This window comes from Pteronotus mesoamericanus, unplaced genomic scaffold (genome assembly GCF_021234165.1).
Source record: "Pteronotus mesoamericanus isolate MK-2021 breed Mesoamerican mustached bat unplaced genomic scaffold, CSHL_Meso_final contig_26, whole genome shotgun sequence".
NCBI classification, from domain to species: domain Eukaryota; kingdom Metazoa; phylum Chordata; class Mammalia; order Chiroptera; family Mormoopidae; genus Pteronotus; species Pteronotus mesoamericanus.
This window is the reverse complement of record NW_026555109.1, coordinates 5,298,329-5,319,445: the sequence shown is the minus strand read 5'-3', so window position 1 is coordinate 5,319,445 and position 21,117 is coordinate 5,298,329. Positions and strand designations below refer to the sequence as shown.

General features: G+C 36.7%; 1 protein-coding gene across 2 annotated transcripts in view; it reads right to left on the bottom strand.

Annotated features, from left to right (window-relative positions):
• Nucleotides 1-5,311: 5,311 nt before the first annotated feature.
• Nucleotides 5,312-21,117, bottom strand: part of BIVM (basic, immunoglobulin-like variable motif containing) — a 95,296-nt gene continuing 79,490 nt past the window's right edge. For both annotated transcript variants that reach the window (XM_054574375.1, XM_054574368.1), the window contains 8 exons: nucleotides 19,627-20,727; nucleotides 16,862-17,109; nucleotides 16,396-16,515; nucleotides 16,027-16,240; nucleotides 14,181-14,325; nucleotides 8,892-9,092; nucleotides 7,756-7,840; nucleotides 5,312-5,953 (listed from right to left, as the gene is read on the bottom strand). In XM_054574375.1, the coding sequence (XP_054430350.1) occupies nucleotides 5,366-5,953; nucleotides 7,756-7,840; nucleotides 8,892-9,092; nucleotides 14,181-14,325; nucleotides 16,027-16,240; nucleotides 16,396-16,515; nucleotides 16,862-17,109; nucleotides 19,627-20,727 (2,702 nt within the window). In that variant the 3' untranslated portion in view covers nucleotides 5,312-5,365. The remainder of the gene's footprint in view (nucleotides 5,954-7,755; nucleotides 7,841-8,891; nucleotides 9,093-14,180; nucleotides 14,326-16,026; nucleotides 16,241-16,395; nucleotides 16,516-16,861; nucleotides 17,110-19,626; nucleotides 20,728-21,117) is intronic.

The following is a 21,117-nucleotide window of genomic DNA, read 5'->3' as shown; positions in this document are numbered from 1 at the left end:
TTTGCCCTCCCCTTACCCTTTCCTCCCTGGTAACCACCATTCTGTTGTTTCTATGAGTTTTTTAAATTTAATTTGTTAGTTCGTTACTTTTTGTTTTATATTTCACAAGTAAAATCCTGTTTTTGTCCTTTTCCATCTGATTTATTTCATCATGATAGTTCTACTCTTTTTTTTTAAGATTTTATTTATTTATTGTAAAGAGTGGCAGGGTGAAAGAGAGGGAGAGAAATATCAATGTGTGGTTGCCTCTCACACGCCCCCTACCAGGGACCTGGTCTGCAACCCAGCAATGTGCCCTAGACTGGGGATTGAACAAGCAAGTCTTTGGTTCACAGGCCAGCACTCAATCCGCTGAGCCACACCAGCCAGCCTGGAAGTTCTATTCTTAATATCCTCAATAATAAGTAATCATAGGTAACAAAAATCAAACAACATTGTAAGGTGAAATAAACTCAGGACTGTAAATACAGCAGCTATTAAGAAATACTTTACATACCATAATGTATCCAAAGTTGAATTGAGGTCCAGTTGACATATTGGATGGGACTAGCAGTCTTGGTTACCCCTGTCAAAAATCAGTTTGTGATTTTATGTATTTATTTAGTGTGTTTCGTGCGTGGCTTCCTCACCTATAAAACAGAGATATAAAAGGCATATGATATATATTTGTGGGCTGAATACGGTGTGTAAAAAAAGTCTGGAAACTGCAAAATCCTAAACAATTAAAACATTCCTAGGCAGTTAATTCTGGGCAGAGGACACTCTTTGGCTTTTTTTACAAGAATAAAGACTCATTTGGGGAATAAAAATCATCTGTCTTTTTCAAGAAGGTATTTAGAAGATTATGAAAACTCATTGCTGGATTTCTTTGTTTTATAAAAAATTACACATAAGTTTGATATGTGACAAAAAAGGATCACTGATCAGTGCAAAAAAAGAATATACAATAAGTGATGCTATGATAAATTTGTATCTGTATCTCATAAATAAATTCCAATTGGATGTTATATGCAAAAATTGAGTTTTATAATGCCTAGAGTAAAATATAAAGAATTATAAAGAATATAAAACTGAAACTCACAGACACAGACAACAGTATGGTGGTTACCAGACGGAAGAAGTGGGGATTGGGTGCTAAGGGGAGCCAAATATTTGGTGATGGAAGGTGAGTTCTCTTTGGGTGGTGGACACAATGCAATATACAGATCATGCATCATAGGAATGTACACTTGAAATCTATATGATCCTATTAACCATTACCCTAGTAAATTTTATTTAAAAAGAAAATTATACATAAAGAATTATATGTAAAAAGGCACATTGGAAAAATAGTCATGTGAGTTACCTTAAAAGTCATGAGTTTTTAAAGTAAAAACTTAAAAAATGTTATTGTGGCAAAATATACATAACTTAAAACTTTAAGATTTTAGCCATTTTCAGTGGAATTCTGTATATTCACAATGTTATGTTCACCGCTATTTCCAGAACATTTTGATCATACCAAAAACTACCCAACAGGAAATAACTCTTCTTTCTCCTCTCTTCCCCAACCCTTTACTCTATTTTTTGTTTCTATGAATTTACATATTCTCTACCTTGTATTTGTCCTTTTGTGTCTGGCTCATTTCACTTAGCTTAATGATATCAAGGATAATCCATATTGTAGCAGCATATGTCAGGACTTCATTTTATGAAATAACATTATCCATTTGTATGTGCATATCACTTTTTGTTTATTCATCTGTTGATGGACACTTGTTTACCTTTAGTTATTGTGAATAACACTATGAACATTGGTGTACACTCATTGCTTGATTCCTTTAAGGGGGCGAGTCCCTAAATAAATAATCTAAACCAGCAATTTCCCATCTCTTTCATACCATGGCACACGTAAATCAATTACTGAGTTTTGCAGCATACCAAAAAAATTTTACAATTTTCCAATCTGACCAAAAAATAGGTATAATTTTGATTCATTCACACCAGACAGCTATCATTGTGTTGGCCGTTGTCTTTTTTTTTTTTTTTTTTTTACAATCTAAGAGAAAAGAGGTCAGTGCCCCTAACTAATCAGGTACTTCATGTTTTAAAAATACTGGTGGCACACCACTGAGCCACAGCACACTGGTTGAAAATCAGTTAACTGACATGATAATTTCAATTATATTGCACTTACTAAAAAGTACAGAGACTTCTGCCTGCAGCTTTATGTAGTTTATAACTCTGCTTACATTGAGAATTAGAAAAGCAGATTTTAAATATAGGCACAGGTGTGCGCAAACACTAGAGGGCATGAGAGCTGCTGAGACAGACATAAATTCCGTACTTTTGCTGATTATTGGTATAAAGAGGCTGAGAAGCCAAAGAGAGGACAACATGAAAGGATGCCAGCAGGGTTTTGGGCAATCACACAGAACTGGGAAGACAAAAGAAGTGTTCGGAGATGGCAAGGCAGCCAGGAACTGGGGGTCCCAGATTCTTAGAAAGAGAAGCCTGACATGTCACTCCAGACGTTTGCTCAGTAAGATGCATAGGAAAAGATGCTATTTTTCCAAGTATAAAATGGGTAAAAGCAAAGCTCAAAAGAGAAACACTTGGCTGTGAGTTGGTACCCCTCAAAAACTTTTTAGAAAATGGGGACAGGGACTAGATGGAGTCTTACAAAGACTGGTGACCAGGCTTGAATTCACTCAGTGCTGATCAGAGTGAGGTGATCTTTCCCTCTGCTCCCTGCCAGAATACCTTCTGGAATCCTCTCAAGTGAAAGATCCAGAACATCTACAAGTTTTAATACACAACGCCCAGCATTCTGTCAAAATCTACTCATCACAAGAAAGAGACCATAGAAACCAACTGGTAACCCAGATATTGGAGTTGTTTAACACAGACTTCAAAGTGATGGCAATTACCCTGACTGGTGTGGCTCGGTTGGTTAGGCGTCACCCCACAAAGCAAAGGGTTGCCAGTTGATTCCCTGTCAGGGCACATGCCTGGGTTGCATGTTTGGTCCCCAGTCAGGGCACATACAATATGCAACCAATCACTGTCTCTCTCCCTCTTTCTCACCCTTCCCCTCTGTCTAAAAAATAAATGTTTTTTAAAAAGCAATTGTGATTAAAATGTTCAAAAATTGATAAGAATTATACCAGACAACTGGAATCTGTAAAAGTGAGTCAAAAAGAACTGAAAATGCAATAGATGAAATTAAGTGCTCAACAGCAGAGCTCTTTAACAGCAAATGTGGAGATAAAATATTGAGCAAAATGATAGTTATAAAAATTGTATACAATGGTCAGCATCCTAAATAAGTTATACCTACTTGCTTTGACTGAGGATAAATTTGCTCTGCTACTGTTTTAAACGGGCAATTTATTTTAGAGGTAAAACACACCTTGAATTTCAAGTTAGAAGATTCAGGTTCAGGCTACATTTTCCTACCAGATGAGTGAATTTAGTAAAGCTGGTTAACATCTCTAAACTTGTTTCTCCCCTTGTAAAAGGATATACCTTGGTTATGGGGTTAAAAGAAAAAAAAAGGATATATCATCAAACTGTTCTATAAATACTATACATATGGCATAGGGTCCTAATAGTCCTGTATACTGCTTTTCCCCCTCTTCCTGGGTACATCACCGAGGTAGAAATGGCATTTTTGAGTATTTCTAGTATATTCTGAATATGCTCAGTCCAGGTCAACACAATGGGAGAAAAAGTTTTCTAGTCACCTTTAACATAAGATATTCTCCTTGCCCTGGACTTTGGTTCTTTCCTCTTCCAACATGTAGAAATGCAGATATAACAGTGACCCAGTACAGACCACTCAAGCAAGGCAGCTGCCTAAGTAATGACTGAACCTGAGACTTGAGTGACTCAAGGTACAGAAGTGTATTACCAGCGCAGATGGGCCAGACTGTTAAGTAAGGGATAAATAATGTTCCAGGTTATTCAGGCCACTGTATATGCACATCTCTTTGTTATAGCAATTTTGCCTTCATGCTAGCTATTACATAAAAAGCAAATGTAAATTACGGATCAAAGACAGCAAAATTAACTTCTTTAGCAAAACTATTACCTATTAACACATATGCAGAAAACTCAATTTAAGTAATTTTGAGAAAGGAAAATAACATAAAACCTAATTTCCCCCTCACCCCTTAGTGTTCTGCTTCAAATACTTCCAGAGAGAAAAAGCATTAAGATTTGAGTTTATTTATGTGGAAGTTACTGTTGACATTAGAAAGCTGCCAGAGAATAGAGAAATTAGAAATTAGAAATAATGAACAAAGAGAAACAGCAGCTGTAGTCTTAGTATTTGGGGAGTTGGGCTGAAAAGTAAACATAAACAAGAGCATATAAAAAGCATCCAAGAGTAAAACAAAGATTGTTGAAAGATATTTATTTGTATTTCGTTTTCACTGGTGAAGATTTTCAACTAGTATTCGAAGACTGAGGTAAGGAAATCAAGAAAGGTAGAAATACCAAAATGCCAAAAAGACACAGACGGGAAGAAAGAACCCAAAGGCCAAAGAACCCAAGCTCAAAGTAATTGGTAATACTATCCTCACACTGTTCTTAATTCTAAGTAAGCATGCACAACTCTGCATTCAGCTGGTACTTGTTACTGTTGAGAGATGTCAGCAGGAGGAATCACAAACTAACCTTAGCTGGGCTGCTCCATTAACAATAATCCACCTCCGGAAGCCACTCCTAAAGTTAACCCACCTACATCAGTTCAGCTACAGCCCTGAGACCTGTACACATTTTCACAGAAGTTGGCTTGGGACAACGAAAGTATTTTAAAAGCAGAACATTATGGTACAGAGGTTCCCATATAGTTAAAGCTCACAGGTGGAATTGTGCACTCCATTTACATATTCTAATCACAACAGACATACTTTTCAAGTATGCTGCAGCAGTGAGGTTCCCTCCTGCTATCCTTCTAAGCAGACCCTGAGTGAAAATGGGAAGCAGTGGGGGACAAGTTTATGTAGCTGGGTATAACTGCCACTGTTGTAAAATGAAAAGTAAGGGTTTTTTTCTGCACATCTATGTTGTAAAGTCAGAGGGGTGTGTATTGAGAGTGAGCACTGCAATATAAAGCCTTTCTCCCTTTGTTTAATGTCATCAGAAAACATCAGACACTGTACATTTTACAGTAACAGGAACATGAACAAGCCTGTGAATACAAGGAAATATTCAATGAGATAGAAAACAACAGAAAAAGGTAACACATTGAAAATAAATACATATCAGGTTAAGCATCCATATATTTTAAAAACCACACACTAAATTCAAAGACTGCGCACATACATTTTATTTCCTCAAAGAATTTATTACAAAATATTAGAGAATACACATGTTTAAACTAAGTTTTTCTCCTCCTTCTTATGCTTCCCAGTTTCCCCTTCTTCTTCCCAAACACAGATCTGGCAGTCACCAGGACGGGTTTTGTTTTCTCTCTGTCATCGTCACTAGAGCTGCTGCTTGTGGAGGCACCTCCGTCCCTTACAGGATCAGGTTTCACTGTGTTGTGCAACTCTGAGAAGCTGATGTTTGCTTCTCCAGCTGCTTTTCCCTGCTGCATATTCATTAAAGATAAACACTCAGCATCTTCACCTGAGGATGTATCAGATGATTGCCAGAGGTAGGCTTCCCCCATAAACCCACCACATTTACTTTCTCCTTTAGAGCCTGAAAGCCTTGTTCTTTTCAGGCTTGATGACTCTTTCCATTTATTTGCTATGCTTCTCTTCTGGGTCTTAACTTTTGCTTTATCAGGGAACTCAAATTCTTTCTCCATGGCAACAGAAACTGTTTCTCTTTGACCGGCTTCTTCTCTTTCTTTTCTCAGCATACATGTTACAGCTCTATTAAGTCTCTGGCTCTTAATACCCTTAGCATCTTGTTTCTCCTGTTGAGCTAATCTAAAAAAAGAATCAATTCGGAGCTGGGTCTAAAAAATAAAATAAAATAATAATAAATCAGACAAGTAAAGTTTCTAAAGCAAACCTGAGAGTTCCATCTTGCTTACTAGCCTTAAATGACCCCTTCACAGGACACTAATTCATTCTCTCAAAAGCCAGTTCTCTCCCAAATGAATCAATGACAGTAAATTTTAGTGTCTAGATCATACTTAATACAGTACTTGCACCACCTCTGTCAACTAAGTCTTCTGTCCACATCTCAAATAAGAAATCCTTTCCTTGGAACTCAAAAAAAGTTAAATTATTTTACAATAGCCAAATACATCATCATCTTTTGGAGGAACAAAATTTCATGGGGTCTGTTCCTAAATTCCACTAACCTCTTCTTTATAAAATATTATCATCATACAAAACCTTTAGGAGGCAAATTCATGGTACTATACAAAAAAATAAAATTAGTTTCATTTTGAAAAGTTATATGCCTAATGTGCATCACATTATTTATGAAAACCTGAAAATTAAAGGTCCACTAAATGAACTGAAAACCAAGTAAGTTAAATCTCTTTGATGAAATGTAATCTGGTCATTTGAAATAATGAAAATTATGCAACACAAAGAAAAAAACTTACATTAATAAGTGGGGGGTTAGATATATTGAATTGCACTTAAGTATGATAAATATATGTAGGAGAGGGGAAATAAAAAAACCTGAATGTTAACATCCTTATTAGAAGTAGATAATACGTAATTTTAATTTATTTTTTTACTTTCTAATTTTGAGGATATAAATTTATATTAACTTCTACAGTGAAAAAAGGAAAACACAGCACAACAAAATTTATCTTAAATTGCCCTGACTGACATGACACAGTGGGTTGGGTATAGTTTCACAAAGTGAAAGGCCCCCGTTTCAATTCTCAGTCAGGGCACATGAGTGGGTTGTGAGCCAGGTCTCTGGGTGGGGCATCCAAGATGCAACCAATCGATGTCTCTCTCACACACTGATATTTGTCTCCCTCTCTCTCTCCCTCTTTTCCCCTCTCTCTAAAAATAAATAAAATCTTTTAAAATTTTATTTTAAAATAAGGCGTAATCAATCACTAAGTCAATTACCCTTCTTTGTGTGCTGGCGTACAATGTTTCCAGTACACAAAATTATCAAACAAATAATGGAAAATGTTTTCTGGAAATGTTGTCTCAGTTTTATGTTTTTTCAAATTTAACTAAGCCTAATGGAAAAGGATTTAATTTAAATATATATCTTACAGGATACTACCTCATACATGCATGGCTTAGTTGTATGTATGTTTTCTGGGTTGTCTCTGGTGGGTCAAAGTTTTTGTATGGGTAGGAGCATACTCATGTGTAAAACAAGATATAGTTACCTACATAAGGGAACTGAGGACCATACTAAGGCCTCTTTTCTCCTCAAAAATGTCTCCTGCCAATATACTATAATGACTAAACTTCTACCTTTGATGATTCCTCCATAGACTTAAAGAGCATTAAGAATTAACAATGAGAATTGCTTTGTACTGGACACTTCCTAGACTCGTTAAAAAATAAAAATAGCTCTAAAAGGATAAAATATTTAATTAAAACCACCTCAGTGTGCAATCCATTATTACACTGTTTTTTTAAAAGTCAGAATGAGTCAAAAGGATGCCAAAGTCCAGCCCTATGGGTGACATTAGATATGAAGACAAAGTCCAATTTTTATTTTACTGTTTTCTTCTGTTCTCATTAAATTATTTTAAAATGTATGTTACATGCCCTACAATAAAATAGTAAGGCTTTATCCTGACCTTAGGAAAAGAGCTGCCATGATTACCTGCTGCACATTCAGTTGCTTTAACACTGGGAACAGAGAGTCATCTGTCTTTGTCCTATTCCAGCCAAAATACCGCTGACAAAACATGCAGGCAGTTAAGACTTATACACATTTCTAAAGATATTTAAACAAGTGATAAATAAAAAGGTACAAAAAAACTATCCTTGATTCCATTCCCCACATCTCCAAAGATTTTCATATTTACAAAGATTAAAAGCAGTAAAAGAAGAAGTAACAAATCACTGCAATATAATCATCTGACACTATGCTCTTTTCAACATCCTCTAAGATAAAACATATCCAACTCTCATTTAAGGACATCAAACACTCGTGACTATGAAAAAAGGTTAACCTAGAATAAAAACAAGTATCATACATATTTTTTTAAAAGAAAAAAATTGTAGTTAGATTAATCCTACTGTAAACTTTAGAACATCTAATGATTATTTAAATATGCAGAGGAACACAAGTAATTAAAAAAACTATCTTTCCATTCTTTCAGAATACTTAAGTATATGCTTATATCTATGAATGTTATCACTACTTATTTAAAATAAAGATCCTTTTTAAGACTAAGGATATTAATCACAAGAGCTAAAATGTGGAACTACCCAATTGTCCAAATATGGTATATACATATAACAGAATATTATTCAGCCTTCAAAAGAAACTCTGATACTTGCTACAATGTGTATGAACCTTGAGTATATTGTGCTCAGTGAAGCCAGACACAAAAGAAAAATGCTATATGATTCCACTTATATGAGGTACTTAAAATAAGTCAAAATCATAGAGCCAGAATGTAGAATGGTAATGGCCAGGGACTGGGCCAGGGAGGAAGGGGAGTTATTGTTTACTGGGTATAGAGTTTCAGTTTTACAAGATGAAAACAGTTATGCGGATGGATGGTGCTAATGGTTGTAAAACAATGTGAATGTTTTAATACCACTGAGTTGTACATTTAAATGGCTAAGAATGTAAATGTAAGTTTTATGTGTATTTTACCGTTAAAAAAACTGAGAAAAAGGAATATCTTAGACAAATGGAAGATTAAGAAAATCCTAGTTCATGTTCCATGTTTTAAACCAAAACACATTATTTGGCTCAATGTTCCTATGTTTGAGGTAAAAGGATATTCTCTAATTTTATCAAGATCAGGTTTCCCCCACAGAAACGATCCCTTGGAGTCATCTACCACAGGTTTGAGGTAAGCATCTGCAACAGCTGCATTAGGAAAGCCAGGTGGGAGTCGCAGTCTCCGTAACTTTTTTTTCACTTTAGTGTCATAAGGATTAGGTCTTATCTTCTTATTTTTTTGAGCTTCATGCCACCACTCTCTATAAGGCAAAGGAAATAAGTCTTTATAAAGCAATAACATTACGCTAGACGCAGTACAGATAAAGACCTAAACTTAAAGTTAGGAGACAGAAACTCAATTCCTAATTTCAAAACAAATCCTATGACCTACAGAATACAAACGTTATCATTTTTAGTGCTATTAACTGTAATATATAATGATGACACTGATTAAAGATAACACTGCTAACCCTAACTATTCTACACGCCAAATCATCACATGAGCACGGGCCTATCATTATCCTCACCTCACAGACAAGGCAACTGAATTCAAACAGAAGTCACTTACTCAAGATTTCACAGGTAGGGTTGGTACAGTCAGACCCTAACAATCTCCCTCCAGGGCCTATATTCATAAAAAAAGTCGCAACTTCTTTGGGTCTTCTTCTCAGAGGTAGAATGGAAGAAATAAACCTATCTGTACTATTCACCTTGAATTAGTTACAATAATGGACCCAAGAATATTTAATAAACTTAAAAATGCCAAGAACATGTTCAATTTTAAAAATGCAGAACATAATTCTACATAGAATATGATCCCAATTTTGGAAAAATGTATAAAGTGGAGAAAGAGAGGAAAAGTAAAGATATGTAAGCAACATTATTTCACTGTATACTAGGCAATGCTCTAAGCAAGAATACAGCTGTCTGTCCATTTTCTTCTTTATACTTTATTCATTTTTCAATTTTTCCATTATGAACATCAATTACTATGGCAAGTTAAAGATAGCCACACATTCTTTGACTCTTCTCCCTTCAGGCAGCTTAGTCTATGTCCCCTACCCTTGAGCCGGCAGACTCTGTGGCTGAAGAAGTGTCTTCATGGCAACTAGTTTCCACAACCTTTCCCTTGGATAATTTGCCTTGGAAGCAGCCAACATGCTCTAAGGAAGGCCCAGCTCATAAAGAGGTCCAGATAAAGAGGGTCCTAGGCCAATGGTCCACTTTTGCCTGAGCTTTTAGGTTACAGCACTACTTGCCAGCCATGTGTGTGAGCCATCTCAAGTGAATCCTCTAGTCCAGGTGAGCTGTCCCCTAACATACATGGAACAGAGACAACACATCTAGAAATAGCCTGACCAGACTGCACGTTCATGTGCAAAATCAATGACAATGCTATTTGAAGGTGGTTTATAATGTGCCAACAGATAACCAGAAAATTTATACAATTTGAAAATATGAAGGACATAAAAGTTAAAACATAAATATAACCTTCACTGATCTATACACTCAAAAGAACCTAAAAAAAACTCCTACATTACATGTTCCACTGCGTCACATACTTATCAGTGTTAGCAACTCAGATTTGCTAGCTCAGCCAGTTTCACTTCACTGATGCAGGAGTGCCATCTAGCTCTAAAAAAGGCTAACTACAGACTTCACTGTAGGATCAAAATGGAAAAATGGAAAAAGATCTTTCTTCATCTGTTTTACAATGTCGTTTTCAACAGTGCACTGAGAAGATACCAATATTTCTCCCCTACTCTGTTTGAATTTCATCTCTGACGCAGTCATCATAATTGTGAGCAAAGACAATCAGCACAACACGCTGTGAGCTCATCAGACAAAAAGGATCACCCCTCTTTAATGCAAAAGGGCCAGACACAACACAAAGATGAAAGATGTCATCTGCCATCAGCTGAGGCATGAGGAACACAATAGGGAGCTGGTAGTGCCAGTGATAAAACTGAAAAATTTGTACCCTGTTCAGCTGTTTTGGGGCTTATCTGGGATTTGGGACTAATATTTTCAGATCTCATTTTCCTCCAAGAAAAGCCAAAATTTTCTGTGAAGTTTCCCCAAATTTAAATGTTGGTAGCCAATCAAAATCAAAGACGAGCACACTGTGTAGGCCAAATGAAGCATACCTGGGCTGAATTCAGCCTGCAGGCCCAGAGAGGCTCTACATTTATTTATTTATTTTTTAATCCTTACTCAAAATGTTTACTGATTTTACACAGAGAGAAGAAAGGAGAGGGAGAGAGAAACAGAAACACCCACACGAGAAAGAAACATCAACCAGTTGCCTACCATACACTCCCCGGTTGGGCACCAAACCCACAACCTAGGTATGTTCCTGACCAGGAAATCAAACCTTTATGATGTGTGGGACAAAGCTCCAATCAACTGAGCCACCCAGCCAGGGCAAAGCTCTACGTTAAAGGGGGTGTGACTCACTAAAGTCTGGTTAGGAGAAGAAGAAAGCAGAGAAAAACACAAAGCAACAGTCTCAATTCTATTGCTTTTCTTGTTCTTTACCTCCATATTCATCCTAACCCTCCTGATCCATGTACTGCATAGGCTGCCCCTAACTGTCAATGAAGAGCTGGAAGACCAAAGGGAGAAACTGTTAAAGCTGACTCTAAAAATGTAGACCATTCAACTTGCAACAAAAGAGTAAAAACTACTGAAGAAAAACAGGCATAACAGGCTAGACACTAACCAGAAATGCAAATTGCCAATAAACATTTAAAAAAAGTCACTCTCATTAATTATTAGGACAACAAATGGAAAACTTACGTATCATTTTCACTTATCTGAAAATAATAATCAAATAAGAAAACAAGGATAAGAACACTCAAATCTATGTTGCTTTATACTTAAAAAAATAGAAATAACAATAAGCATTTGATTAAATTAACCATTATACCTCAAAAGACGACTATGTGGCCACTAAAGAAAATGATAGAAATCTACACATTGATATACCTTGTTCTATCACCAAATGATTTACAAATAACATAAAAAGTCTATAGCATCATCTGTGTAAAAAATAATAAACACACACACATGAGTATACATATACGTGTGTGTTTATGAGTGTGAGTTTATAGTTGACCCCTGAACAACATGGGAGTTAGCAGCACCGACCCACACAATCAAAAATCCACACATAACTTTGACTCCCCAAACATTTAACTACAGTTATCCCTCAGTATACAAGGGGACTGGTTCCAGGGTCCTCTGCAGATAACAAAATCTGTGGATACTCGGGTCCCTTATATAAAATGGCACAGAACAATGCATACAGTTGGCCCTCTGCAACTGTCAATTCCCAAACAGAGATCAAAAGTACTGTTTTCAGGGTAGCTGGGGTAGAGAGGACACAAGGCAATGCAGTGGCTGGAGGACTGAGTGGGCGAGGCAGTGGCTGGCAGTCCCACATTCACATGCAGATAAATGGGGAGGAACAATTAGGGAGTATGACCAACCATGCAACCCAGGGTTCCAGTGCAGAAAAATAAAGCCTCAAAACCTCAGGCTGTAAAAACCTGTGAAGGCTGAAGCAGCGGGAGAAACTCATGGTCTCATAGGAGAGTCCCTTGGAGGGGCTCATGGGGCCCTAGAACATATACAAACCCACCCACCTGGGGAATCAGCACCAGAAAGGACCAATTCATTTGTGGGTAGCAGGGCAAGCGACTGAAAGCATGGCGAGAGCCAGACAAGCAGCACTGTTATCTCTCTGACCCTTCCCCCACATACAGCGCCACAAAACAGGGAAATGGCGAGTAGCTAAGGTTCCATCCTTTTCAATGTGACAGGTGCACTGAGACAAAGAAATATGACCCAAATGAAAGAACAGATCAAAACTCCAGAAAAAGAACTAAGTGATGAACAGATAGCCAAGCTATCAGATGCAGAGTTCAAAACACTGGTAATCAGGAAGCTCATAGAAATGACTGAGTACAGATGTAAAATAAGAGGAATAAGTGAAGGCTATACAAAGAGAAATAAATAAAAATATACAGGGAACCAAGAGTGGAGAGAAGGAAACTGGGACTCAAATCAACAATTGGAAGCACAAGCAAGAATAAACATTCAACTGGAACAGAATGAAGAAACAAGAATTCCAAAAAATGAAGACAGGCTTAGGAACTTCTGGGACAACTTTAAACGTTCCAACCTCCAAATCATAAGGGTGCCAGAAGGAGAAGAGGAAGAGTAAGAAACTGAAAACTTATTTGAAAAAATAATGAAGGAAAACTTCACCAATCTGGCAAAGAAAATATACATGCAAATCCAGGAAGCTCAGAGTCCCAAAGAAGCTGGACCAAAGGAGGATCACACCAAGACACATCATAATTAAATTGCGAAAGATTAAACATAAAGAGAGAACCTTATAAGAAGCAAGAGAAAAGCAGAGAGTTATCTACAAAGGAGTTCCCATAAGACTCTGAGCTGATTTCTCAAAAGAAACTTCTCAGGAAAGAAGGGCTGGAAAGAACTATTCAAAGTCATGAAAGGCAAGGACCTACATCCAAAATGACTTTATCCAGCAAAGCTACCATTTAGAATGGAAGGGCAGGTAAAGTGCTTCCCAGATAAGGTAAAGTTAAGGGAGTTCATCATCACCAAGCCCTTATTATATGAAATGTTAAAGGGACTTATCTAAGAAAAGGATCAAAATCTGAACAGTAAAATGACAACAAACTCTCAACTATCAACAACTGAACCTAAAGAACAAAAACAAAAATTTGGCAAACAACTAGAACAAGAACAGAATCACAGAAATGGAGATCACATGGAGGATTGTCAGCAGGGAAGGAGAAGAAAGGAATGGGGGAAAAGGTACAGGGAATAAGCAGCATAATTGGTAGGTACAAAATAGACAGGGGGAGGTTAACAATAGTATAGGAAATAGAGAAGCCAAAGAACTTAGTACCAGTATTTGTTTCTCTGTCACCTCCAAGAGCTGGGCTGCTTGAGGGTACGGTCTGACTTAGTCCTCTTTTCTATCCCAGCCTAGTACAGTGTCTCACACAAAGCAGCTACTCAATAAATACTTGAATGAATGAAGCAGCAACTCTACACACCTAGGTAATCCCACAGAACTGGCTTTGTACCCTTTAATTAGGATAAGCCTGGCAACTATAAAAAAAAAAAAGTCTCTGATTTCATCATATTTCTAGAAAAGGGAAAACACACTTGCAACTCCAATCAATACCTCTTCCTGTTTTCTTAATGAACAATGATTTATAACAGTTCATAGTGTAAATAACAGCTCTGATTGGTAATCTGGGTATTTATATGAACATTTGGATTAAAGAAATGAAGAAAGAGTTTACGAAAATTTTAGTAGAGGTTCCAGGCCGTGTCCAGGGAATTCATTGAGAATTTCCATAGCTGTAACACAACCTACAGTTGGTATTCCTTCTGTGTAATCACTTCCAAGCAAATATGCCAAATTTATTAATTTGTTCCGGTCCAATCCTATAAGAGTAAAAATATTACATATTTTTAAATTTAAATTTTATTTTAGAAACATTGCATAACATTTATAGACATTTTATTACATGAACTATATATATGTATACACATTCTCATCCAACAGCCAAAGGCATATCTTATTTACTATTTGAAATAGATTCTTTTTTTAATTGGCATTTTGTTAAGAATTTTAAAGTTTCATCCATCTTCATAGCTTTTAATACCATCTATTGAATACCATCTATACTCTCATCCACAAATTCAGCTATCTAGCTGGAGTTCTCCTCTCAGCCACAGTCACACCTATTCAACAATCACCATAACATCTCCATTTGGATATATAATGGGCATCTGAGATGTAACAGATCCAAACCTGGATCTTCCTATCTCTTCTACTCCAACTGCTCCTTCCCTGGATTACCTCATCTCATTAATAGTGAGTCCATTCTACCAATTGCTCAGGACAAAGAGTCATCCTTGACTATTCTCCTCTTCTGAAATCACACACCTAATCCACCCAGAAATCCTTTCTATAGCAAACCCTACTTGGTTTTGGTTTCTTCCTTCTTCTCTAATATGAACTCTTGCCATTCATCTCCTCATCCACTCACACTGGCCTCTCTTCCTTAGTTTGCTCAAGCAGTCACAACGAAGTACCCACACTGAGTGGCTTAAACAACAGAAATTTATTTCCTCACAGTTCTGAGGGTTAGAAGTCTTAAGGTATTGACAGGGCTAGTTTCTTCTGAAGACGTCTCTCCTTGACTGGTAGATAGCTGTCTTCTCCTTGTGTCTTCCCTTTTCCCTCTATATCCCAATCTCCTCTTCTTATAAGGACACCGGTCAGACTGTATTAGGGCCCACACTAATGACCTCATTTAATAATTACCTCTTTAAACACTATATCCCCAAATACAGCCACATTCTGAGGTCCTTGGGGGGTTAAGACTACAACATAAGAATTCTGAAGGAACACAATTCAATACATAACAATCTCTTACTTCCCTAGAACATTATCAGCCAAGCTTTTGCTTGAAGGCCTTTGCACATGCTCATCCTCAAGAGACAATAGCTATAACACTGGCTTCTGCTTCTCTTTAGATCTCAGCCCAAAAGTTTCCTATTAGTAAAGCCTTTCCCAACCAAAACTCTGCATGAAACAGTACATGTACTTCCTGTAACTCTCTCTTTCACTGCTTTATTTTTCTATAAGGCACATACCCTTAACTGCAATTATGATTTGTTTTTTTTATCACCTGTTTCTATTAGACTGTTTTATTTTCTGCTGTTTCTCTATTGCCAAGAACAACAACTGACACATAGAACAACTAGAATGCTTGTTGGATAAATGGGAGAATGAAAGACTGCTAGTAACACCAGTACAGGATCATGAGGTTCATGATTCCAGTAGGAGAGACTCCCACCTGCCTCCTATCTCTACCTCTGGTTCATTCTTGAGATACAGGTATCCAAAGTCTAACCAGGTCAGATGATTAGATTGCAGGAAACACCTAAACATATTAAGATTTTAATATCTTCATTCTAATTTTAAAATCTTATTCCTCTAATAAGCAGATTACTTATATGAAAATTTGTATAGAGATATCATTCCCATTAATGTATCAAGTTAGTTCCTCAGAAAGAAAAAATTAATACAAATTCTGATAGTAAAGTTCAGAAAGTAATCATACTCTGAAGTCTTACCTAACTGGTTGTGAAAATCCACATATTGGTAATATTCTACAAACTTGTTTTTATTAAAAAAGTTTTTATAGACATGCCGTGCTCCAAACAACCAAATATCACTATCATCAGTGATTGTTCCAGAAGTTTGATCAGTTAGATCCAGAATGGCACACTGAGCCTCTGCTTCCATTGGAGCCTCAATGTAGGGAATTCCAAACAGGCGAAGAAGCTCCTAAAGAATTACAGATAAACAATGACCACTGCTTGGCCTTGAGCCAGACATGGCAGGAGTCTTAAACATCTCATTTAATACCTTCCCTCAGGGAATCTAGTTGAGTAAAAATATTAGTAGATGTTATTAAAAGAGGCCCAAGTTGGTATACCTACCTGGCTTTCCAAAAACATCTGACCTGTAACAGTAGCAGCAATCCGTTCTTGCTGCTGTTTTTGAGCTTTCAATGAATTCTCTTCTGTTAAAAGGTTGCTCTCCAGAGTTTCCAGTTCTGCCTACAAAATAATTTCATTTGTAGATGATTATAGTAATAATCCAATTAAATTCATTTGTTACAAAAGCCTGTATTTAGTCTTACTAAAAATCACCAATAAACTTTTCCCCTTATGAAGTTTTCCACCTAGATTTCTGAGTAAATCTATTATATCTTTAGGGTTCCCTCACTAAATCACAGGGAAAGTGGAGACTTTTCCAAACAACATACATAAAAAAGGAACCATCAGCAAGAACAAGAAGATGCATGCAAATAGCTAATAAATATTCATCCGGTAACTCCTTAAAACTCAAAAGCTACTTAACAGGGGGCTTCCTTAGCAATAAAGTGCAAAGTAACATTATTACCAAATTAATATCTTGCCATTCATTGAGCAAATCATCTGCATCTTTTTCACTTTCTTCATGTGGCTCAATACCCAAGGGCTCATTTTCAGAGTTGTCTCCTAGGAAGCCCTCAGAGTCACCAGTGTATTCTTCTTTCTTAGGTCCTATCAGTTCCTCTTCACCTTGTCCAGAGGGAGGCTTGGAAGCTTCTGCTAACTCAGTCTGAGGTTCGTCATCACTAATTACACTCTTTACTTCAATGAAACTTCCTGTACCAAAATAATAAGGTCACTTTATCTACAACTGAAACATTAAGTTTATCCTGAAATCATCAATAGCTTTCCAAAGTATTCTGAAAATTGTTTAACCTAAAGAGAAAATACCTAAATGTAATATAAAATATGTGACAGTAGCATATTACTATTAAATAAATTTAATAATAGAAACCTCTAACTTCAAAATAAACCTTTCAATTAAATAAACTGGCAATGTCTTTGAAATTAGGAACCAAGTGTTCAAAGATTTGTATATTAATTTTATACAAATATATTCTTTAACTATTACTGTTGTAAAATTCAAAAAGAAGACTTACTGGGATATATAAACAATCATGGAGGTTGCAAAAGAAGTTTTCATGCAATTTCTCTATGAACATAGCCAAGAATAAAGCTTTGACGTAGTGGGAAAAAATCCTGCATAAGTACTCAGGAGAAACAGCTATTCATCTTCCAGTTTCTTTCCCTTCTCTCCTGTGTCTTTTCTTTTAAAAAATGTATTGATTCCCTTCCTTCCCTTCAGGCAGACGGGGCTGGGTCTGAGAATATAATCAGGATGAAGGGGGCAGGGGCTCTCAGGGCCTGTAGCCTAGGGTAAGGAGACAGCCTAAGCCACAGAGGAGGCTATTCATCAGGAGATGGTTACAAATAGAGAGAAAATAAGCAATATTGTATATGTATTGAAGATAATGGAAGCAAGATTTCTCTCTATCATAAAGGGAAATTACAAAGAAGGCAGAGGCTAGAATGAAGTCTGAGATGTTAGAAGGGAAGTACTGATAGCAGTGTGAATTTATGGGTTTTAATATATAGATAGACGTGTGCAAATGTACATATGTATAAATATATATCCTGGCTGTGCTGCTAAGAGGGCCTGAAGGAATGATATCCCAGTAATAGTGGGTATACTCAGTGCCCAGATCTTGATTTCCAAACACCATGCCATTACGAGGAATCAGGGCAACTTGGCAAAATGGTTGGTTTCAAGGGGAGGGCAGGGAAAGTACAAGATATACCTGGAATATCTTGGCCAGGAAGTAATGAAATCCCCAAAACACAATGGGTAATTGTCAATTACCCATTGACAATTGAGGGGACTAGCCCCAGGCCAAAGCTGAGACAATTCAAGCAACTTACTTTACTCAAGTAAAGTATGCTGGTACCCTAACTCACTAAATAAAAATAGGAGTCCCTTGGTTTTAGACTGATACAAAAATAAATAAATAAATAAACAAATAAATGGGGAGAAGGGGAAGATCTTCCTTACAGTAGGATGCCAACTAACAAAAATATAAGAAATGGAATTAGAAAGTCACCATCTGGCAACCATCATAGCATAATTTATTTGGGTAAAAACCATCAGTGGATACTGAAACAGTTGGTGAAGGATTTTTTAGTGTACTTATATAGCCCCCGATATTCCTTTCCATAAAACACTTACTAATTACAAAGGCGAAATAGCAACTTTAAAGTGTAGAAACCTGGCAGACACCAGTAAAAAATTACCATGTACATGTGCAAGTGTGCAGGATGGGGGGAATGTGTGCACAGTCATTCCTTCTTATTTGCCGCAGTTATGTTCAATAAATAAAGTCACTGAAAACACTAAATATATGAACACTGAATCTTTGCACCTAGAGAAAATATATTTATAATATTAAATCCTAGAAACAATCCATCTTGGTAAATTCTATTTTCTTTATTTTACAAACAAGAAAACGAGGTTCAGGAGTGTTAAGAGACTTGCCTGAGGCCATCCTACAAACTGGTGCCCAAGTTGGGATTCAAACCCTATCCAATTGGCTCCAGAGCCAGAGCTTCTTGGTCTACACAGCATTGCTCCCTCCCATCTCCACCCTCTGGTCTTCTCTGTAGTACAGCAAAAACAAGAAGGCAGAGTGTCACCTTACTCAACATCAGCTGCCAACAGTGTGGCAACTCAAGTTTTTAGTTGCTCTACACATGTCCACAAATGACCAGAAAGACTGTGCCATAAGTATTAAATCTGGGGTTACAAATAAATTCTGCAAGTATGGAATCTGTAAACAATGATGATTGGCTGCATAAAATTATATACAGATATAGATATATAATATATATGTATACATATAGGAACAGACAAGCAAAGAGATATGATAAAACCAAAGTGGTAAAATGCTAGTCACCGAGATACTGGATGAAGAACCAGAATGTTTTATAATATTCTTTTAACTTTTTTAAGTGTGTAATTAATTCAAAATAAAAAGTTAAAAGAAGTGAAAAGAAACTAACCTTTATGTTCTCCAATTAGGGTATTCCCTACCTTTAAAAATAACAAAAAGAAAAGCAAAACAGGAAAGGTCAAGATTCCACCACTAGCTGTTTCCTTGGGAAAGTCATTTCACCTTTCTGGGTCTGTAGGTCATCACCTGACAGAGAGGGACCTGGACCATCTCCAGACAGAATAGAAACTTGGTTCCTACAACTGTGAAATCCCACCATTCTTAAGTCTAAAAGAGAATAAACACCTACCATCAGATTCACTTTCTTCAGAGTCAATTCCTATTGGTTCCATGAACTTTGGACATGAAATTAAATCCTGGCCTGCAGATTCCATTGTCTCACATTCTTGGATGGTTTTCAGGAAATTCTCATGTTCTTTAGGATTTTCTAAACTCTTTATTGTCTCTGAAGACACACTTAATATATTACTCACTTCTTGCAAACTGACAGTATCAGTAACTTCAGAAGCAGGACTTTTTTCACATTCTGTATCATCACTTGAAAGAACAGAAGAATCGTATTTATGCTCAGATGGACAAAGATCTTGTAGCTCAAGCACTTTGGTACATGTTTCATTCCTTGCTACAGAACTTGGATTTAAAGAAGGCATTGATGTCAGTTCTCTTCTACTTTGGAGCTCAGGTGCATTCACCTGTATTTCCACTGTGTTTTCCAAAAGATTTGGATCTTTCCTATCATTAACTGTAGGCTCATCACTTGTCTGAAAGGATTCCTTAACCATGTGAATAAATGACATTTGTTCCTTTGGAATGTTAGATTCACTGCCGTGACAAAAGATAGTACTTGACAAAGGAGCTGAGCTTGCCAGCTCTTCTTTATTATTAGTGCTGGTTACATGCTCCTCTGCAAAGTTCACACTGGTTGAATGAGGCACTCTTGTCAACAGCATTCCTTTTCCATCTCTGGTTTTAAATCCATCATCAGTTTCCTCATCAAAGCTGTTCAAAAACAGTCGTCTTGCTCCTGACCCTCCTGTCTGCACATCACTCCCAGAATGTACTTTCACATCTTCATCATCATCAAGAGCTTTCTGAATAGCCAAGAGAGTCATTGGTGATACAGTGCCTTCATCTACAGTAGCAGATACGTTCCTCTTATTGTACTGCCTTTGACTGTCACTCTCCAACTCCTCTTCGGAGCTACTTCCCAGCAGGGCAGCTTGCATAGCCAGTAAAGTTCTTGGAGAAGCAGGTATAGCATCAGGCTCATTCTCTGGCTTCAGTTTTTCACATAGAGATGATGACTTTAAGTCAAAAGACATGCTGTGCATTTTGCTGGAAGATGGAAAAGACTCTGAATCCACATCTTCAACTTTCTTAGCTTGTATACCTTAAGGAAAAGTAAAATGTTCTTACTATGTAGATTTACAGTATAGTAATATACTTTTAGTAACATGAATAAGAATATACTGGTTCTCATGAATGAAGTTATACATTTTCATTTAATCAGCAATTAAGAGTTAACACATTAGTTATTTTCAAAGTGGGTTGGTACAACCCATTAAAGTAGGTAATCCATTAATTGCTTTACACAATTGCTATTATTGGGTTGGCCAAGAAGTTCATTTGGATTTTTTCTGTAAGATAGCTTCAGTAGCACTTAGATGTCTTTAACTTCATTTGAAACAATTTTGTTAGACTGTATTGTGAGAGGTGTCATATCAGTGTGCATTTTTTTAAAAACTCATCAAAATTGGTGAATTTTTGTATAGTCATTTTA